A 19,006-nucleotide genomic window follows, 5' to 3' on the forward strand; every position below is an offset into this window, starting at 1 on the left:
TTTTGAAACCCTATGCATCAACTCCCATAAATCTTTACTTGATGGCATTTCAGTAAATGCAGATCAGTAGAGTGAGACAGACCTGTAGGGCATAGGGTCACCAAAGCACAAATCAGCTTTTGCTTTAAGCTGCTTTCCTTTTTCATTGTTTCTTCCATTTCTAGGTGTAGGGCATGGAAGGACCCAGACCTCCCACAGGTCATTTAAGAACTCCAAGTTTTTTTCACAACAGCCCCCCAAAGGGAAAAAGGAGAGCCTGGAGACCCGACTTGTAAACTAGAGACTGCCGGTGAGCATATTATGGATATGACTCAAGAAAAGGAGGTTGAAATATGATAATTGCTTTGCACTGCAACACCACTATGAGATCCTAGGCCGAAGGACTGTTTCTAACACACCTCTGTATCCCCAGGACCTACCACAACCTCTAATACAGAGTAAGGTGCTGGGTAAGTATTGATTCAGGGATTCAAAGCATTATATCTAATTAGGTAAGGATAATCACCTTCTGCTCTTTACAAAGCTAAGTTTTAATGATTAATTACATATTGAATCAACTGTCATGACTTTCTATGAGCATATTTTAAATTAAAAAAAAATTCAGAGTGATTTCATTATGAAAATATTGTGGCTGCATGTGTGCTATAGTCACACATACAATATTGGAATATCACAAAAAAGTCCTTTAAGTTTTTGTAATTTTATTTCTACAAATGCATTTTTTAATGTTGTGAAATGTCATTTTTAAAAATAGGAAAATGGTTATTATGTGCACAATATGTTTATCAGATGCAGCCAGATGGTTCATCCAGGGTGTATGGAGAGAGCGAGGTCATTCCTACTTCCCTGCAATGAGGCAGAGCAAACTAGCTGAGCCCCAAGAGGTAAGAAATTCTCTCCCTTGGTCATAAGGCTGCCCCGATGTCCAGGAGATAGCTCCTGGGCAGGGGCTAAGGGATTCTGCTTTCCTTAAAAAGAAATATCGTGGACCCAAGATCTTTGAATGCTCAGCGCCCCCCTCCCCTCGTATATTGGTGTCCCTGCGACTGAAGCTGATTGCTCAGGAGGATACTCCCCATTGGACTAATGTGCTTTCGTTCCCGGCTGACCTTTGGGCACTGAGTCCGGCGACAGCCTCCATCCTTCTCCCCAGTTCCCGCTCCCTCCGCTCGGTGCCCTACGTTTGAACACCTGAACTCCCTTACCAAGGGTCACTGCCCTGTTACGAGGGGCCGGGCCACCACTAGCGTACGCGTGACGGGCCCATCACACTAAGGAAAGAATGAGAAAGGAGCAACCTTCTGGAGAATTAAATGGCTTTTCCGCATACGCTTCCCTTCCTCACAGAGAGGACGGAGCCTGCGCCACTGGTCCTGCAACCGCTCGAGCCCACCCTCAAACCCCCGAACGCCGCGTCCCCAAGGGGGCGGGGCGGCCTCCAGGGGGGCGGAGTCTCCTCCTCGTTACGCCGTTTCCCAGAAGCCATCGCGCGGTTTGGTAGCGATTAAAAAAAGGGCGGGAGTCCGCCTAGCGGCTTCAGTCAGTCGGGCCCTGGCGCTGTGGGCTTTCTGCTTCTCTTTGCCCCGTTCCTCTCCTATTGCTCCGCAGGCAGCGACACTGCCTGGACGGTGGCGCACTCTGACTGTAGCTCGTTTGCTCAGGAAGGCGAAGGGACAGGCTGTGGGGGGCCAAGAGGTCCCCGAGGCCTTGCGGGTGAGGTGGCAATGTGGTCGCTGCAGGTCTATACCCGCAAGAAGCGGGCCGGCCAGAGGCTCAACCTAACCCCAACACCGGACCAAGGCCCCACTGCGAAGGCAGAGCCTCCCCTGGTTCCAGGCAGAAGGCACTCCGCGCACCGTAAGCCCCAGCTGGGAGGCCGGTGACGAGGTCTTGGCCCACACACACTCAAGGGCGGCAAGCGCGCCTCCCAGGCTTTGCCCTGAAATATGTCGTCTTTTCTTAGGCCTGAAAGGGAAAATGCACCGTCTGCAGAAGATCTCGGAGAAGGCCGAGTGCAGTGGGCGGGGAGGTGGCGGCCCTCGGCCGCGGAGGTGCGTAGCCACTAGTGCCTGGCCCAGGCCTTCTGCCTCCTCGAAACTTACGTCCTCATTTTCTGCCTGGAGCCTCTCATTCTAAGAGTCAAGGAAGAAAATAGGTGGAATGCTCTTGACAAATTGGCTCCTCTCAGAACATAGACCCAGAAATTATTTGAGAGAGAAGGCGAGCAAGAGAGGCCCAGGGAGAGCGAATCCCAAGCCGACGCCCTGGGGCATGCGGCTTGATCTCAGGACCCATGAGATCACGACCTCAGCCGAAATCTCTAGTGGGAGCTCAACTGACTGAGCCACCCAGGTGCCCTTGGAAAGACTTATTAATTTTTCTTAAGAGCAGTTTTGCCAAGTTACTTTTAAAAGCAAGTGAGATAAAACCTTCAGGAAAGCATTCATACCATCCGCAAGTACTGGGTACAGTTAGTCCACTGGGGTCTTTACTATTTCTTAATAATGTCCCTAAATAGCCTTTAAGGTTCCAGTGTGAACTGTGAACAGAGACGCGGAGAGCCAAGTCCACACCATGGAAAATTAATTGTGTTGTTTGTTTGCCTAGCACTCAGCTAAGAGTTACAGGACAGAAAAGCCTGCAAGAAAATGTCACTAATGAAGAGCCCGCGGATGAGAAGGCTGCACCATTGAGTGTATGTATGTTCCTTGTAAGGACCTTTGATATACTTAAAGCAGAGACCAACCGGTAACCAATGTGCCTTCAGATTAAAGTACAATAAGGTTTTTGTTCGGTAAAGACTACATAGCTTCCTAGCGTTTTTATAAACGTTGGTGTTTTCTCTTTAGATAGGGCCTTGAATTTCTGATTCTGTGGATTCATAGCTATATATATATATATATATATATATATATATATATATATATTTCTTTTTTAGTTTCCCTCGACAAAAATTTGAGAAATGCCCATTAGTGGCTAGTTTTCTATGAAACAGGTATATTTAAGTGTTCTTGGTAACTCCCTAATGTTTAATAGCACTTAAACCATTTTAAAACCATTTTCATTCTCATTTGACTTTCCATTAACAGCTAGAAACTGTTTATTATCATCAGAATACTATAGAACTTCCTGGTCTACTGTATGTAATATGGATTCCATATAATATTTTAAAGATATATAGCAGTAGTTTGGAGAAACTCAGATTTTAAAAATTGCTTGTGACTCATCTATCATTAGCATTAAATAGTCGTGTTCCAGTGCTTTAGCTTACATATCTCTCTAAAACATGTGTTTTGGGGGTGGGCAGTTCCAACAAAAGGCATTTATTCAAAAGGATTTTACCCCAGATTTTTAACAGTGTTAAGTGTTCCTTGTAGATGATTCAGAATATGCAAAAAAAAAAAAAAAAGTTTAAAAAGTTTCTTCTAATTTTTATGTATTTCTTTACATTGCTTTTTTCTGTGCCTTTTTTTCAATTTAGAAAATTTTATCTTTATTGTATATTCCTCTAACATTAAATGGTCTTCAAAAATATGATTTTTAATGTCTGCATAGTGCTTTTTGTCTTAAAGATAGATATACGGTAATTTATATAACTATTTTCCTGGGGTTGGAGGATTGAGATTGTTTCCCAGGTTTTGCCATTTTAGATATCAGTGGACATTGTACCACAGAAGTTTTTGTGTACCTTAAAATTGTTATCCTAAGGCAAATAACTTTGTAGTGAATCAGGGGTTGGATCATGTTTAAAGTTTCTGATTTGTGTTGGCCACTTGGCACCATTTTACCTGATACTTAAAAAATACATATATTTGAAAGATGAAAAGTAGCCTATTATTTGATATTTCATTTCTCTGAATGTTAGTAAACACTTCCTTCCCTCATTTTATTAGCCATTTGTGTTTCTTTTTCTGTGAACTGCTTATTCATTATATGTTGAAGATAATTACTCTTTTACACACATGTATAACAAATATTTTTATATTTTTGTGTTTGCCTTTGATCATATTTCTGGTATTTTAGACTTATCAGTCTTGTGATTTCTTTTGCTTTCATATTTAGAGAAAGAAAAGCCCTTTTTACCTAGGAGATCAGAAGAATATTCACTTTTAACTTCTGGTTGCTGGTTTATCCCACAGTAGGTAGTCGATAGCATATTGCTGACTCTGTAGATATGTCCACATTATTATATTTTTAGTATTTACTTTTTAATTAATTTATTTTTTTAAATTTTTTTATTTTTTAATTTTTATTTATTTATGATAGTCACACACACACACACACAGAGAGAGAGAGAGAGAGAGAGAGAGAGAGAGAGACAGAGACATAGGCAGAGGGAGAAGCAGGCTCCATGCACCGGGAGCCCGACGTGGGATTCGATCCCGGGTCTCCAGGATCGCACCCTGGGCCAAAGGCAGGCGCTAAACCGCTGCGCCACCCAGGGATCCCTACTTTTTTTTTTTTTTGATCCCTACTTTTTAATTTAATATTAAATATCAGATCATGTCTGTGATCAGTAGGCTGAAAGAATCTATTGCATATGAAACTGACACACAAAGTTGATATTAGTTTTTCTCTATTAAAATAACCAAATCAACATGATAAAATAGTATAATATGAAAATATTCAGTCCCATAATTTGTGTTATATTTTTAATTCTTATTTCCCTTAGGAGTCAGTGCCTAATGACCTCCAGGTTGACAGTAGTTCATCCAATAGTGAGCTAGTATCAGGTAAGACTGTCAGATGTGAACTCCCTCAGCTTTGTTTCTTACAAATATAAGCATCCATCTAGATTTTTGCCTCATCTTCCCATCTCAGTGGAAGAGGTGTCTTTCTTCTAGTTCAAGGTGAATCCTTCTGCCTTTACAATGGACCTCATCCTCAAAGCCTTCAAGAACACACCAGTAAATCAAAATTGAGATAAATACTACAAAAGAGATTGAGTTGAGTATAACTAATTGAGTTTAATTGGAGAATTTAGAGAAGGCTTCCATGAGAGAACAGCAAATGAATTGAGATAGGAAGAAAAGGAGAAAATACCTTGGAAATTAACTGAGTTAAGAACCATCCAGGCAGAGGGAATGGCATGTGCAAAGACCCTAATATGGGACTAAGACTTATGTGTTCAGTGAACTGAAAGAAAGCCAGTGTGGCTGTGGTACAGAGAGGAAGGGGAAATGCAATAATAAGACAAGGTTGAACAGACAGGGGCCTTGCATAGCCTTGTAGGCCATGCCAAAGATATTGGTGTTTGTATTTGGAGCAGCAAGAAGCCACTGAAGTCTTTTACTTAGGAAAATATATGATCACCTTGGCTGTGGTGTGGAAAGAAGCATGAATGGATGCAAATAGATCAGATGGGAGGTTATTACAGTAGTTTAGGGGAGAATTGATGGCACTTTGTACTAAAATATGACATAGGATATATATGGAAAGAAGTGGGCATAGCTCATGACTATTTTAGGAACTGAAACTGCCAGAATATGGCAAATGAAGAATGAAGGAGATGGAGGGATCAAAATCAAAGAGATCTGTTTCAGGCTTGTGTAACTGGATGTAAGGTGGTATCATTTATTGAAAAAAATATTGCTTGAGGGAAGGATCATAAGTTATGTTTTTAATATAGTATGAGTACTTTTAAGATGACTAAGTAGAATGCCAAATAGGCAGTTGGATATGGAGGGCTGCTGATAGAAATTTATGAGCCATTTACATATTAGTGTAATTGAAGTTATATTTATTTTTATTTTATTTTATTTTATTTTTAAGATTTTATTTATTTATTCATGAAAGACACACAGAGAGAGAAGCAGAGACACAGGCAGAGGGAGAAGCAGGCTCCATGCAAGGAGCTGGATGTGGGACCCGATCCTGGGTCTCCAGGATCACACCCTGGGCTGCAGGCGGCGCTAAACCGCTGCACCACCGGGGCTGCCCTGAAGTTATATTTAAAAACAAGAAAGGATTCCATCAGCACACCAGAAATACTGAGGGATTCTTAAAACCAGATGAAATCAGGGATCCCTGGGTAGCTTGGCGGTTTAGTGCTGCCTTTGGTCCAGGGCGTGATCCTGGGGACTTGGGATCAAGTCCCTCATCAGGCTCCCTGCCGGGAGCCTGCTTCTCCCTCTGCCTGTATCTCTGTCTCTCTCTGTCTCTCATGAATAAATAAATAAAATCTTAAAAAAAAACAAAACCAGATGAGATCAGATTGCTTAATATTTGAAGAGCAGAGAAAAACCACTGCTGAGTTAAGAATAGCGCTAGAGACATTTGAAACAGTTGTTCAGTAAATACACACACACACACACCCCACACACATGCACACACAAACTACTATAATAAAAGGACCCTGAAGGAATGGTCAAGGTGATGAATTAAACACTACATTCTGCCACTACGTGGCCTGGTTCCTCCTCATCCCTTTCTTACATTGGAAATGTTGACAGCTACAATACTTGCTGCCAGGATAAACCCTGGGAACTACTCCTAAACAAAGTGAACTAAGGGTTTGGCTCATAAGTGTCGATTTTGGGGCTGGAGTGAGAAGCAGAAGAGACTCTGAAGTAGATACAGATTGCCACAAGGGTAGCAGAGGGAGAAAAAGGTAAAAGAGATAGATTATGCTTATGCTTGTTAACCCCAGGATAGAGATATAGTATGGCTCTCTGAGTGGGATTTCTGATAATGGAATCTTGTAGTATATACATTAGCCAATTAGGACAGTGCCCCAAGTAACCTACAATACTCAGAAAATACAAGAAGATATCATCATGCAGAACATAGGTTCTCAGAATGTCTCATCACTCTTCTAAAAATCTCCAGAAGTAGGCTGCTGTTTCAGAATTTATATGCACTGCTATACAAGTAAAGATTCTTAAGTAGAGAACAACCAGGAGCAGCCAAACCTTTGAATAAAAGCAGTGGCATGGAAGAGAGGCAGCAAATGGAGCAAACAATAACAAATGGAGAAATAGTGAAAAACTTTAAATATCTCTTTAAAGACAAGAGGCCATTGGATCTATAATATAACTGTCTGCTTTAACAAAAATTATAGTCTCCAGAAACTAAAAATATCATCAAATTTAAAACCTCATTAAATGATCTGAATGTTGAAATGGGTTCAGGTCAAAATCAAATTAAATAGCTAGAAAATAGAATATAGGAACATTTCCTAGAATATAGTACAAAAGAATAAGAGATGTGCTCAACAAATGTGTCTCCTAGAACATAAAGTCTTCTAACTCTGGGAAATGAACTAGGGGTGGTGGAGGGGGAGGAGGGTGGGGGGTGGGGGTGAATGGGTGACGGGCACTGAGGGGTACACTTGACGGGATGAGCACTGGGTGTTATTCTGTATGTTGGTAAATTGAACACCAATAAAAATTAATTTATAAAAAAAAACAAAAAACAAAAAACAAATGTGTCTCCTGCCCTCTCCCCTCTTTACCTGTTTAACTTCTACTTGTTCTTTAAGAAAAAAAAATCAGATGCTGTCTCTACTGGGAAGTTCTCCTAACCAGAGTTTTCTCTTCCTACATGAATTTGTTCTTTCCTGGGAATTCTGTGGTACTCTTTGTATACTTCTATTAGGACTCAAAACAACAGTATTATTGCTTTTGTTACTCTTGGCTATACAGCCATTGAGAATAAGCCTTACCTTTATGCCCATGTTTGGGACATGATATAATTTCAAATGCTTGTTGAATGAGTTTTATACGCTGTTTAGAGAAAATAACCTATTTAACCATAATTATTATCTTCTTAAATTATAGTTTAAGTACACAATATATGTCCTTGGTTACTAGATTTATCAAGTTGATGTGTAAAAGATAGAAGGAAATAGAAAATGGACTGTGTCCAATTTGCAAACTGGTTGTATTCTAAGGTGTCATTTGTTGATTGATATTTGAAACCTGGAATACTTTTTTCCCATAATAAAATGTAGATGATTAGGTTTTTAAAAGCCTACAGAATTCCATTTAATATGTAAGTAACTGTTTTAATTCTGCCTTGGAATGTAATAATTTTGCAACATGATGAAAATTAATTCAGGACTTTATATTTAGGATGGAAGATTGAACATAGACATTTACTTCTCCCTTTTGAAACCTCACTAAACTATCAATTAAAGGATAAAAAGAGCATGAAGCCACAAGGTAGAGAAAAAGAGAAGACACCTTGGCTGACAAGAAGTAATCAACAAAATTTAGAATATGGAAGGTAGAGGAGTAAGTTATATTTGGCCTAACAGAAAAAAGAAAGAAAAGAAAGAAAGAAAGAAAGAAGAGAGAGAAAGAGAAAGGAAGAAAAGAAAAGAAAAAAATAACTGAAAGCTAGATGACTAGAGTAAGGACCAGCAAAGAAATAAACTGATTGAGGCTATAGTTTCAGGAATTAGAGTCATCATACATTCCTGAAGAAATGAGTACAGATAGTGTTGAAAATAGGATTTTTGGAAATCTTTAAAATTAATGATTAGATGCTCTGATCCCTTCCCCAACACTGTGTTGTCAAGCAACGACTCTTTTTCCCACGCTGGCAGTCCAGATACATTGAAGCAGAGGATCTGGACTCAGCACTGCTGTATTGATAAGTAGAAGGGTGCAGAGGTGAGGGAAGGGAATTAAGTTTGTATACCTGGGTAACTTTCAGGCCCCTTATCCTACCTTACCCCACTCAGGAAAATACTCCCCAACTAGGAGAGTGGAGGATTCTCTTTTGTAGTCTTCCCTCCCTAGAAGGAGACCTATATTCTAGCAGTAATGCCCTGCTCCCTATCTAAATATCCATCAGTGAAGCCCACTACTTCCTAAACCCCACTCATGAATTTAGAGTTTCCAATTGCTGTTTTAGTGCCTCATTCTTGAACATTCAAGAATTACAAGGCATTTAATGAAAGCTTTTAAATGATCATTAAATAAATGATACCTAAACAAAAGAAGCTTGAAGGACATAGACATTGCAAGGAAACGAAAAATTTTAAAAACCATGTTTTCATTATCCTCGGGATAATGAAATAATAATAATTCTGAACATAATGAAACTATGTATCCATGATATGAGTACAAGGTACTATGAAAAAGAGCACTTAGAGAACAGAACGTATTCTTAAAAAATAAAAATACGAAGTCAGAAATAAAACATTCTAGGATGTTTAGGATGTTTAGGATTGAATGATGAATTTAAGGAAATATTCCAAAAATTGAATAAACATTAAAAGATAAAAATAATGGCAGTGGTGACATAATTCTGTGAGTATACTAAAAATAGCTAAATTGTATGCTTTAAAAGGTGGAGTTTTATGGAATATGAATTGTATTGTATGCAATGTATTATATGCTGTTTTAAAAAGAAAAATGAATTCAGACATTCTAACATCTGAGAAATTGTAGTTCTAGACATTATATAAACAGAAAGGAAATTATTAAACACATAAAGCTAGAAATTTTTCTAGAATAAAAAATGATCATGTGTATATATAACAAAAGAACCTATCAACTGCCCATTACAACGAATGAAAAAAGACCCATACCAAGGCACAACACAATGTGACTTAAAATCCTCAGGATAAAGAGAGAAATCCTTTAGTCTTCCAGAAAAAAAATTGTTGATTACAAATAAACAATGAACAATATGAATAACATTGAGTTTCTAAAAGCAACTCCAGAAGCTAGAACATGGTAGGAAAATGCATTTAAAACTCTGAAGGAAACTGATTTCAGATAGAATGGATCTGCAGCCAAAATTTGGTTCAGATTTCAAGATTGGTGATGTCACCCATATAAGCAAGAGGGTAGGGAAAGGTTTGTTGCTCATATAATGAAGCTTTCTAAAGAGAAGAGCATCTCTTGAATAGGACTGAAAATGGCTTGAGAGAGCAGGGAGAAGAAACCGGGTGGGCGGGGGGGGGGGGGGGGGGGCGGCGGCGGTGGTTAAGTGGAACCAGAATGAGGTTTCTTAGACGTGGTTTTTACCTTGTAGCCATTGCCAAAAGATGGAACATCAGGACTTTATCAGCTTGCCCAGATGTGGGACAGAAGGGGAAGAGACAGCAGTGAGGTTTAAATTTGTTAAATATTATAAAATGGGATAATTTGTTTTAATATATTAATCTAGAATACTCTGCCAAAACACTCGAGTGTGAAGATACTATAAAGACATTTTTAGACAGGTCTTCTACCTTTTCCCAGGAAACAAAGGAGATACTCCAACAAAACTAGAGAAGAAATAAATAAAGAAGAAATTAGGGTATCTTGAAATCAGAGGCTCTAATACAGGGAATATGTGAAAGAATTTCTTAGGCTAATTCCAAGAAGACACTTGTGCAGCTCATCTAGAGGAGAAGTCTGAATTTGAGCAAGCATATTGAGATCTCCAATAGCAATACTTCTTTAGAAAAAAAAGAAGGAAAGAAGAGAAAGAGGGAATGAGAATTTGAAGAAAGAAGAAAAAAAAGGAACTGATAACTTGGAATTTTTATTGAGAAGAGATTTATACTTTTGCAAGTATTTGGGATAAAATTCTGATAGGTACTTGGAAAACTAATTTTAAAATTGGATAATCAATAACTGAAATAAACCAACATGTAGCAAAAAGGTCTGAATATAGCTCATAGTACATAGCTTAGGTATAAATTATTTGAGCATTCATAATAATAGAATTGTTGAATAAATTTTAATTTAGAAATATAAAGGGGGTATTAGAAGAAACAATAAAGTTGAAAGTAGTTGTTTCTGTATATTGGGGTGGTATTAGACAAGAGGTTGCTGTTTTTATTACCAGCCTTGTAGAATAATTTGATTTTATAAAAGTATATAGTATAATTTGATATAAATATAACTTTATTTTTTGTATATTTTTTATTGGAGTTTGATTTGCCAACATATAGCATAACACCCAGTGCTCAACCCGTCAATTGCCCCCCTCAGTGCGCATCACCCAGTCACCCTAACCCCCTCGCCCACCTCCCCTTCCACTACACCTTGCTTCTTTCCCAGAGTTAGGAATCTGTCATGTTCTGTCACCCTCTCTGATATTTCCCACTCATTTTCTCTCCTTTCCCCTTTAATCTCTTTCACTACTTTTTATATGCCCTGAATGAATGAGACCATATAATGTGATATAAATATAACTTTAAATGCATTTACATTTCTAACTTGTGGCTCTAGGAACAACCTTCCACTGCTATAATCATGAATATTTATTTATTCTTTTATCTACCCTACTATCCAGATGGTGAGTATGGGATTTTCCTAATTTCCTTTTTTTAAAAAAGTTTTTTTATTTATTTAGTCATGAGAGAGAGAGAGAGAGAGGCAGAGACACAGGCAGAGGGAGAAGCAGGCTCCATGCAGGGAGCTTGACGTGGGACTCGATCCTGGATCCCCAGGATCAGGCCCTGGGCTGAAGGCGGCGCTAAACCACTGAGCCACCCGGACTGCCCAATTTTCCTAATTTCTGAGCCTGACTTGAATTCTGGGATTTGGTGTAAGGGATGGCTCTACAGTAGTGTGTGGTATTCGTGGAATTTTGAAAGCTAGAAGGCAAGAGAGATGTAACCACACATGGTGGTGGGAGGATGAAAACAGTGAGAAGACTAAAAAGTAGTAAGGACAAGGCCAAGACACTGTAGGGTGCTTGGAGTAGGGGAAGGAAAAGAGCTCAGAGGGATAACCTACCTCTGACATCTGATGTGGTGAAGAGGAGGTTAGATTGGGTCAATCAATTTAAGTGCTGAGTGGTGGCTAGAAGATGAGGCCAGATAGGAAATCATTGTCAACTTTAAGGATAGGATTGGAGTGGAAGAGAAAGACGTGGTGAGGTCAGAGTGAGAAGGACAGAGTTGTGCCTCAGGTAGGTAATGGATGAGGAGAGATAGGCTGTAAGTCAGCCCCTGGGCAGGAAAAATAAATTTATCAGAGTCATGCTCCCCTTTTATCCCTTAACCCCCACCCTGTCAATTTTTATTTAGTGTTAACATATATTTTTTCAGTTGGAAGTGTTTAATAAACTGGAGCAGGCTATGTTTTCCCTTTTCTTATTAAACCTGTTTCTTAACTTTTGGTATTAATTTCTATCCCTGTCATTTATTTGAAAGTTCTTCACTGTAGTTCATTCTCAGAGGGATAACTTTCGGACCCGTCTGAGAGATTCTCTGTTCAAATATTTTGCCTCTTTTCTTATTGAGAGGTTTTTTTTTTTATTATTATTATTAATGAGTTTTCAGGGTTATTTATATTCTAGATGCCAATCCATTTGCAAATGTTTTCTCTTAATCTGTGGCTTATCCTTTCATCTTAACAGTGTCTTTCAAAATGAAGTTTTAAAATTTGATCAAGTCTAATTATCACTACTATTATATTATGAATTATCCTCTTAGTATTATAAGAAATCTTTGCCTGCCTCAGTGTTATGAAGATTTTCTCCTTTTTTTTCCTAGGACCTTTGTAGTTTTACGATTTACATTTATGTCAATGACTCATTTAGAGTTAATTTTTTATGTGATGGAAGATATGAGTGCAAATTTTTTGTTTTGCGTTTGCATAATAGATATGTAGTTGCTTCAAGATAATTTGTTTAAAACAGTGTCCTTTCTCCACTGAATTGCCTTTGCATCTTGATAAAAAGATCAGTTGCTCATATAAGTTTGAGGGCTATTTCTGGGCTTTCTCTTGAATTCCTTTGATCTATTTGTCTATGTTTAAACTCATTGTTTTTTAAATGGAATAACTAGAATACGTTTTCTTCTTAGCTAGTTAGTTTACTATTAGTGGGTTACTTATATATAAAACTTGAGTTTGGGGGTAAAAAATCACAATTGAACCAAAGAAGGGAAGGAATAAATTACAAACTTAGGAAAGCAATGGAAAAAGATTATAATGCTTCCTTTACATCAAAATCAGAATTATTTTCTAAGGTTGAAGTTACAGTGGTATACAGTAGTATGTGTTTTCAGTTGTTTGTATAAATAATTTTACATTCTCTCTATATAACTGCATGTATGTTACTACAAATAGGAATTTCTAGGATTTTGAATCTGTTTACTATTGAAACATTTTACTTTTTGTTTATTCTATAGGACTAACTTCCCAGCATATTTCTAGTTCTTTTCCAAGCTATTCATTGACAGACTCTTACACAGAATACAAGAGTTTTGAAGAGAGTTTAAGTAGCTTTCCATCACCTGAACTCTTCAGAGGATCAGATTATTTAGGTAAGAAAATAATTTCAACCTAAAGCTGACTCATATAGAAATTGTTCCTTTTTCCACAAATCCTCCAATGAGTAATGTTCCCTTTGAGAAGGTGTGCTTGTTTTCCTCACCAAAACCTCCTTCCCCTGCCCACTACTGTACTCTGTGCTTAATCACATAGGACTATACATCAAAAGCTACCAGAGAGATCCCTGGGTGGCTCAGGAGTTTAGTGCCTGCCTTGGCCCAGGGTGCGATCCTGGAGTCCCGGGATCAAGTCCCGCGTCGGGCTCCCAGCATGGAGCCTGCTTCTCCCTCTGCCTGTGTCTCTGCCTCTCTCTCTTTCTGTGTGACTATCATAAATAAATAAAAATTAAAAAGAGAGAGAGAGAGAGAGAGACGCAGGCAGAGGGAGAAGCAGGCTACATGCACCGGGAGCCCGATGTGGGACTCGATCCCGGGTCTCCAGGATCGCACCCTGGGCCAAGGCAGGCGCTAAACTGCTGAGCCACCCAGGGATCCCCCCCCCCTCTCTCTATGTCTATCATGAATAAATAAAAAATAAAAATAAATAAAAGCTACCAGATAAGAAAAGGATGAAGATATTAGGAGAATGCCCCAGAAACAAGCCAGTTTGCATGATAGTATCCCAGAGATGCTCACAATTTGGCTGTACTGATACTTGTAAAAAGATATGTCTGAAATGTGGAAGATGTAGTGACTACTTTTTTACTCAAATGAAACATGGAGATTTATTCTTTGGGATGTTTTAAAACACAGGAACTCTGGACTGTAGGATACTAGGCACTGTTAATAGCAAAGATATGTGATATTTTGAAATGTTGGTCCAATTACTCATTCCTCTGTGGTAGTATTATACATCCATACATTTGCCATATCCTCATAGTAGGTACAGTGTAGGTCCAGTGCTTTGGAAAAGCAATGGAAATGTAAGTTGCTTTGAGCAATAGGCTATTGGTGAGTGAAACATAAGCAGATCTTTGAAATATGCTTAAATTATTGAGCTTGTACTCTTATACTTTTAACATTGTGAGAAGAATATATCCTAATTAGAGTCTACCTCTCCCATGGGGACCCCAGAATGAGAGGTATGGAACAGAACAGCCCCAGGCAACCTGCAGATTGCAGAGAGCTGTGCCAGCTAATCAGCAGATCTGTAAGTTGAAGCAGACCTGCCTGAGCCAACCATCAGACATGGGAATAAGAAATAAATGCTTTCATTTTTGCCAATGAGATTTTGGGATTATTTATCAAATAGAAAAAGTCAACTGTTTCAGATACTGTGCTGAATGAAGAAGAGAGGGAATTAAAGTGTACATTCTGAATTGTGGTATCTTCTCACCTAATGCCTGTACCATCCCAGCCCAAAATTCTGTTTTTCTGCTCAGCTTCTAGAATGCTAGCACCCAGACTTGAACTTTCCACACAGAAGAATGCAAGATTCTTTCCTAACAAATTTGAGCAACCCTAAAGAAAATATCTAATGATACTGGCCTCAATAGTGCTTCAATGAAACTAACAGTAACACCTTACCATGAAGCCAACTCTGTGACAGACCCCAACTAGGCCACAGAGATCCCAGGTAGCCTTTCAGAGCACCCTCTTAAATACGAATAGAGAGCCAAGAATCACCGGACCTCTCAGGAAAGCTTCTAATGTAAAACAGAGATCAGAACAAATGAAGATCTGGAAGTGACATCAGCAAAATGTTGGAATAAGAAGCCCTGTTCCCTCCTTCCCCATGGACACACAGATTCAACAGTACTACATGGACTTATTACTTTAGTGATAAAGTAAATAGTGATATAGTCCACTAAGTCTGGAAACTATTTGAGGAACTCCTGCACCCAGGCATGTATGAGATTAGTGACGTCAAAGCCAGTAGGAAAATTCAAGACACTCTCTCACCATAATCCCTACCCATAACTCATTGCTACATAATTGGCAGGAAACCCCCAGGTCTGAGCTTCTCCCTGGGGAGGGAAGAAAAGAACTGAACTGTGTCTGAAATGTAAATTTTCTGAGAGTTTCCCAAAGGATTGGCTACTCTCTTGCCTGTCTCATAGTGCTGCCCAGGGAAATGGCTTCTGTCTCATCTGTCTCAGAGTGCTAATGGGACCTGGTATATATATATATATATTTAATAAATTTATTTTTTATTGGTGTTCAATTTGCCAACATATAGAATAACACCCAGTGCTCATCCCATCAAGTGCCCCCCTCAGTGTCCGTCACCCATTCACCCCCACCCCTCACCCGGGACCTGGTATATTCTAGATGACTGTTGGCCACTAACAAAAATATGGTGTGGGAAAGCTTAAGAGACTCATGGAAGACAATAAAACAGAACAATATATACTTTATAGGAGTCTCAGAGGGAGAAAAGATGAAGGGAGAGAGAGAAAGGGAGGAATAAAGGAAAGAAAAGGAAGGGGGAAAGGGAAAGTAAAAGGGGGTAAAGATAGAGAGGGAGAAAGAGAAAGAGCCTGCCAGAAAGTTTATTCATAGAAATAATGGTTGCAAACTTCCCAAATCTGGGGAGGGAAATTCATGTCCAGACCTAGGAGGCCCAATGAATCTTAGATAAGATGAACCAAAGAAATCCACACAAGGAGTCATAATGAAATCACCCCCCCCCAAGAAAGTCAACCCCCCCCCCACAAATTAGCAAAAGTCTAATAATTTTGAAAGCAATAGAAAAGCAACTTGATGTGTACAAGGGAACTCCCATTAGACTATCAGTGGATTTCTCAGCAGAAACATTGCAGACCAAAAGGGAGCAGAATGATCCAGTCGAAGTGATGAAAGAAAAACTGTCAACCAAGAATACTATAACCAGAAAAACTATCATTAAAAAAAGAACAATTTAAAAAAAAAGAACAATTGAATATTATTCAGCCATAAAAAATAATAAAACCTTGCCATTTGCAAAGACATGAATGGAGCTAGAAAATATAATGGTAAGTAAAATAAGTCTGAGAAAGACAAATACCATATGATTTCACTCATATGTAGAATTTAAGAAACAACAACAACAAAAATGAGCAAAGACATATATCTATATATCTATATAGATATATATATCTATATCTAGTCTATATATATCTATATCTATCTATCTATCTATCTATCTATCTATCTATATATATATATATATAGAGAGAGAGAGAGAAACCAGAAACAAACTCTTAACTATAGAGAATAAACTGATGGTTACCAGAGGGAAGGTGGATGGTGGATGGGTTAAATAGGTGATGGGGATTAAGGAGTGCACTTGTCCCAATGAGCGATGAGTGCCAGGTATTTGAATTAAAAGCTTGAAGAAAAAAATAAATGGATAGAGTTTCCTAGACAAACAAAAGGTGAAGAATTTAATCACTAGACCCACCTTACAAAAAAAAATGGTAAAGGGAGTTCTTCAAGTTGAAACAAAGGACTAAATAGCAACACAAAAACATATGAAAGTATAAAACTTACCAATAAGTTTATAGACAAGTACAAAATACCTAATACTGCAACAGTGGTATTTAAATCACTTAATTCCAGAATAAAAGTTAAAAGACTAAAGTATTAAAACACTATAATAGAAATATGTTAATGGATACACAATATAAAAAGATGTAAATTATAACAGTAACAAAGTGTGTAAAGGGAGAAGTAAAAGTATAGAGTTTTTGTATATGATTGAAGTTTCTATGAGCTTAAAATACATTGTTAAAATTTTATATAAGCACCATGGTAACTATATAGAAAATAATTATAGAAGATATACAAAAGATTGGGGTGCCTGGGTGGTGCAGTTAGTTGGTTAAGCATCTGACTCTTGATTTCAGCTTAGGTCATGATCTCGGGGTCCTGAGATCAAGCCCCACATTGGGCTTTGTACTGAGCACGGGGTCTGTTTTCTGTGCCCTTTCTCCCCTGCTGTCTCTAAAAAATAAATTAATTTAAAAAAAAACACAAAAGAGAAATAGGAATAAAAGCCTATCCGTATCAAAAGAAATCAATGAAACACAAAGGAAGATGACGAGAGGAAAAGGGGCAATAGAACTAAAAGATAGGAAATAATTAACAAAATAGTAATAGTCTTTCCCTATCAGCAATTAATTTAAATGTGAATGGTTTAAATTCCCCAAAGACAATGAATGGCTGAGTGGATTAAAAAAAAACAAGGTCCAACTATATGCTGTCTATAAAAGACTCCTTTTACATTGCAGGACAAATGTAGTCTGAAAATGGAGCAATGGGAAAAGATATGTGCAAATGGTAACCAAAAGAGAGCAGAATTGTTCTATTTATATCAGATAAAACAGACTTTAAGTCAAAAACTATCATAATAGACAAACACGTATAATGATGAAAGGGTCAATTAATCTGGAACATATAATGATAATAAATAAGCATGCACTTGACATCAGAGTACCTGACATATCAACACTGATAGACCTAAAGTCAGAAATAGGCATCCATATGGTAATGGAGGATTCATTACTCCCACTTTCAATAATGAATAGAACATCCACACAAAAAATCAACAATTTTTTATTTCAAAATACATTGCAAAGCTACAGTAATTATAACAATATGGTACTGACATTAAGATAGACCTATAGATGAATAGAATGAAGAGCCCAGAAATGAATCCATGCTTATGTGGTCACTTGATTTTAGATAAGAGTGGCAAGGATAAACAATGGGGAAGGAGTAGTCTCTTCAATAAATTAAAGTGGGAAAACTAGACTTCCACATATGAAAGGATGAAATCAAACCATTATGTTACATTATACAGAAAAACTAACCTAAACGGATTAAAGACTTAAACATAAGACCAGAAACCTTAAAACCCCTGGAAGAAAACACAGGGGGAAATCTTGATGATAGTGGTCTTGACAGTCATTTCTTGGATATGACACCAAAAGCAGTCAGCAAAACCTAAAATAGTTAATTAAGTGGGAGTACAGTACATAAAACTAAGACGTTGCACAGAAAAAAAAAGTGCAAAAAGGCAAAGTACAAAAAGGGAAAAATATTTGCAAACCACATATCTGATAAGAGATTGATATTTAAAATGTAAAAGAAACTCCTGCAACTTAGTAGGAAAAAACCACGAATAGCCCAATTTCATAATGGACTGAAGGACTTGAATAGACATTTCCCCCAAAGGAGACATACAAATGGCCAACAGATACATGGAAAGATGCTCATCATCACTAATTTTCTGGAGTATGCAAATTAAAACCACAATGAGATCTCACAATTGTTAGGATGATAATAAAAAAAGGTAAGTATTGACAAGAGTGGAGAAATTAGAAACCTTGTACACCGTTGTTGGGATTGTAAATAGTGTAGCTATTATGAAAAACAGTTTGGTGGTTCCTCAAAAAATTTAAAAAATAGAGCTACAATATGATACACCAATCCCACTTCTGGTTATTTATCCCAAGAAGTTGCCATCAGGGTCTTAGGTGTTTGCACTCCTATGTCTATTGCAGCATTATTCACAGTAGCCAAATGTGGAAATAATGTGTTCAGTGTGTGATGAATGGATAAAGTAAATATAGTATATACATATGATGGAATAGTATTCAACCTTCAGAAAAAGTGAAATCCTGCCATATGCCGCAACATGGACGAATCTTGAGAATGTTATGCTAAGTGAAATAAGCCAGTCACAGAAAGATAAACACTGTACCATTCCACTTGCATGAGATGTCTAAAATAGTCAAATTCGTAGTAGAGTGTAGACTGTTGGTTGTCAGGACCTGGGGTGAGATGGATACGGGAAGT

General features: G+C 38.0%; 1 protein-coding gene across 1 annotated transcript in view; it reads left to right on the forward strand.

The window, feature by feature from the left end:
- The first annotated feature begins 1,724 nt into the window (after nucleotides 1–1,724).
- Nucleotides 1,725–19,006, forward strand: part of MEIKIN (meiotic kinetochore factor) — a 73,759-nt gene continuing 56,477 nt past the window's right edge. The window contains exons 1-5 of the mRNA XM_055301521.1: nucleotides 1,725–1,857; nucleotides 1,964–2,051; nucleotides 2,608–2,695; nucleotides 4,673–4,733; nucleotides 13,085–13,219. Of these exons, the coding sequence (XP_055157496.1) occupies nucleotides 1,725–1,857; nucleotides 1,964–2,051; nucleotides 2,608–2,695; nucleotides 4,673–4,733; nucleotides 13,085–13,219 (505 nt within the window). The remainder of the gene's footprint in view (nucleotides 1,858–1,963; nucleotides 2,052–2,607; nucleotides 2,696–4,672; nucleotides 4,734–13,084; nucleotides 13,220–19,006) is intronic.

The sequence above is a fragment of the Nyctereutes procyonoides genome, unplaced genomic scaffold (assembly GCF_905146905.1).
Source record: "Nyctereutes procyonoides isolate TBG_1078 unplaced genomic scaffold, NYPRO_anot_genome, whole genome shotgun sequence".
Taxonomy (NCBI): domain Eukaryota; kingdom Metazoa; phylum Chordata; class Mammalia; order Carnivora; family Canidae; genus Nyctereutes; species Nyctereutes procyonoides.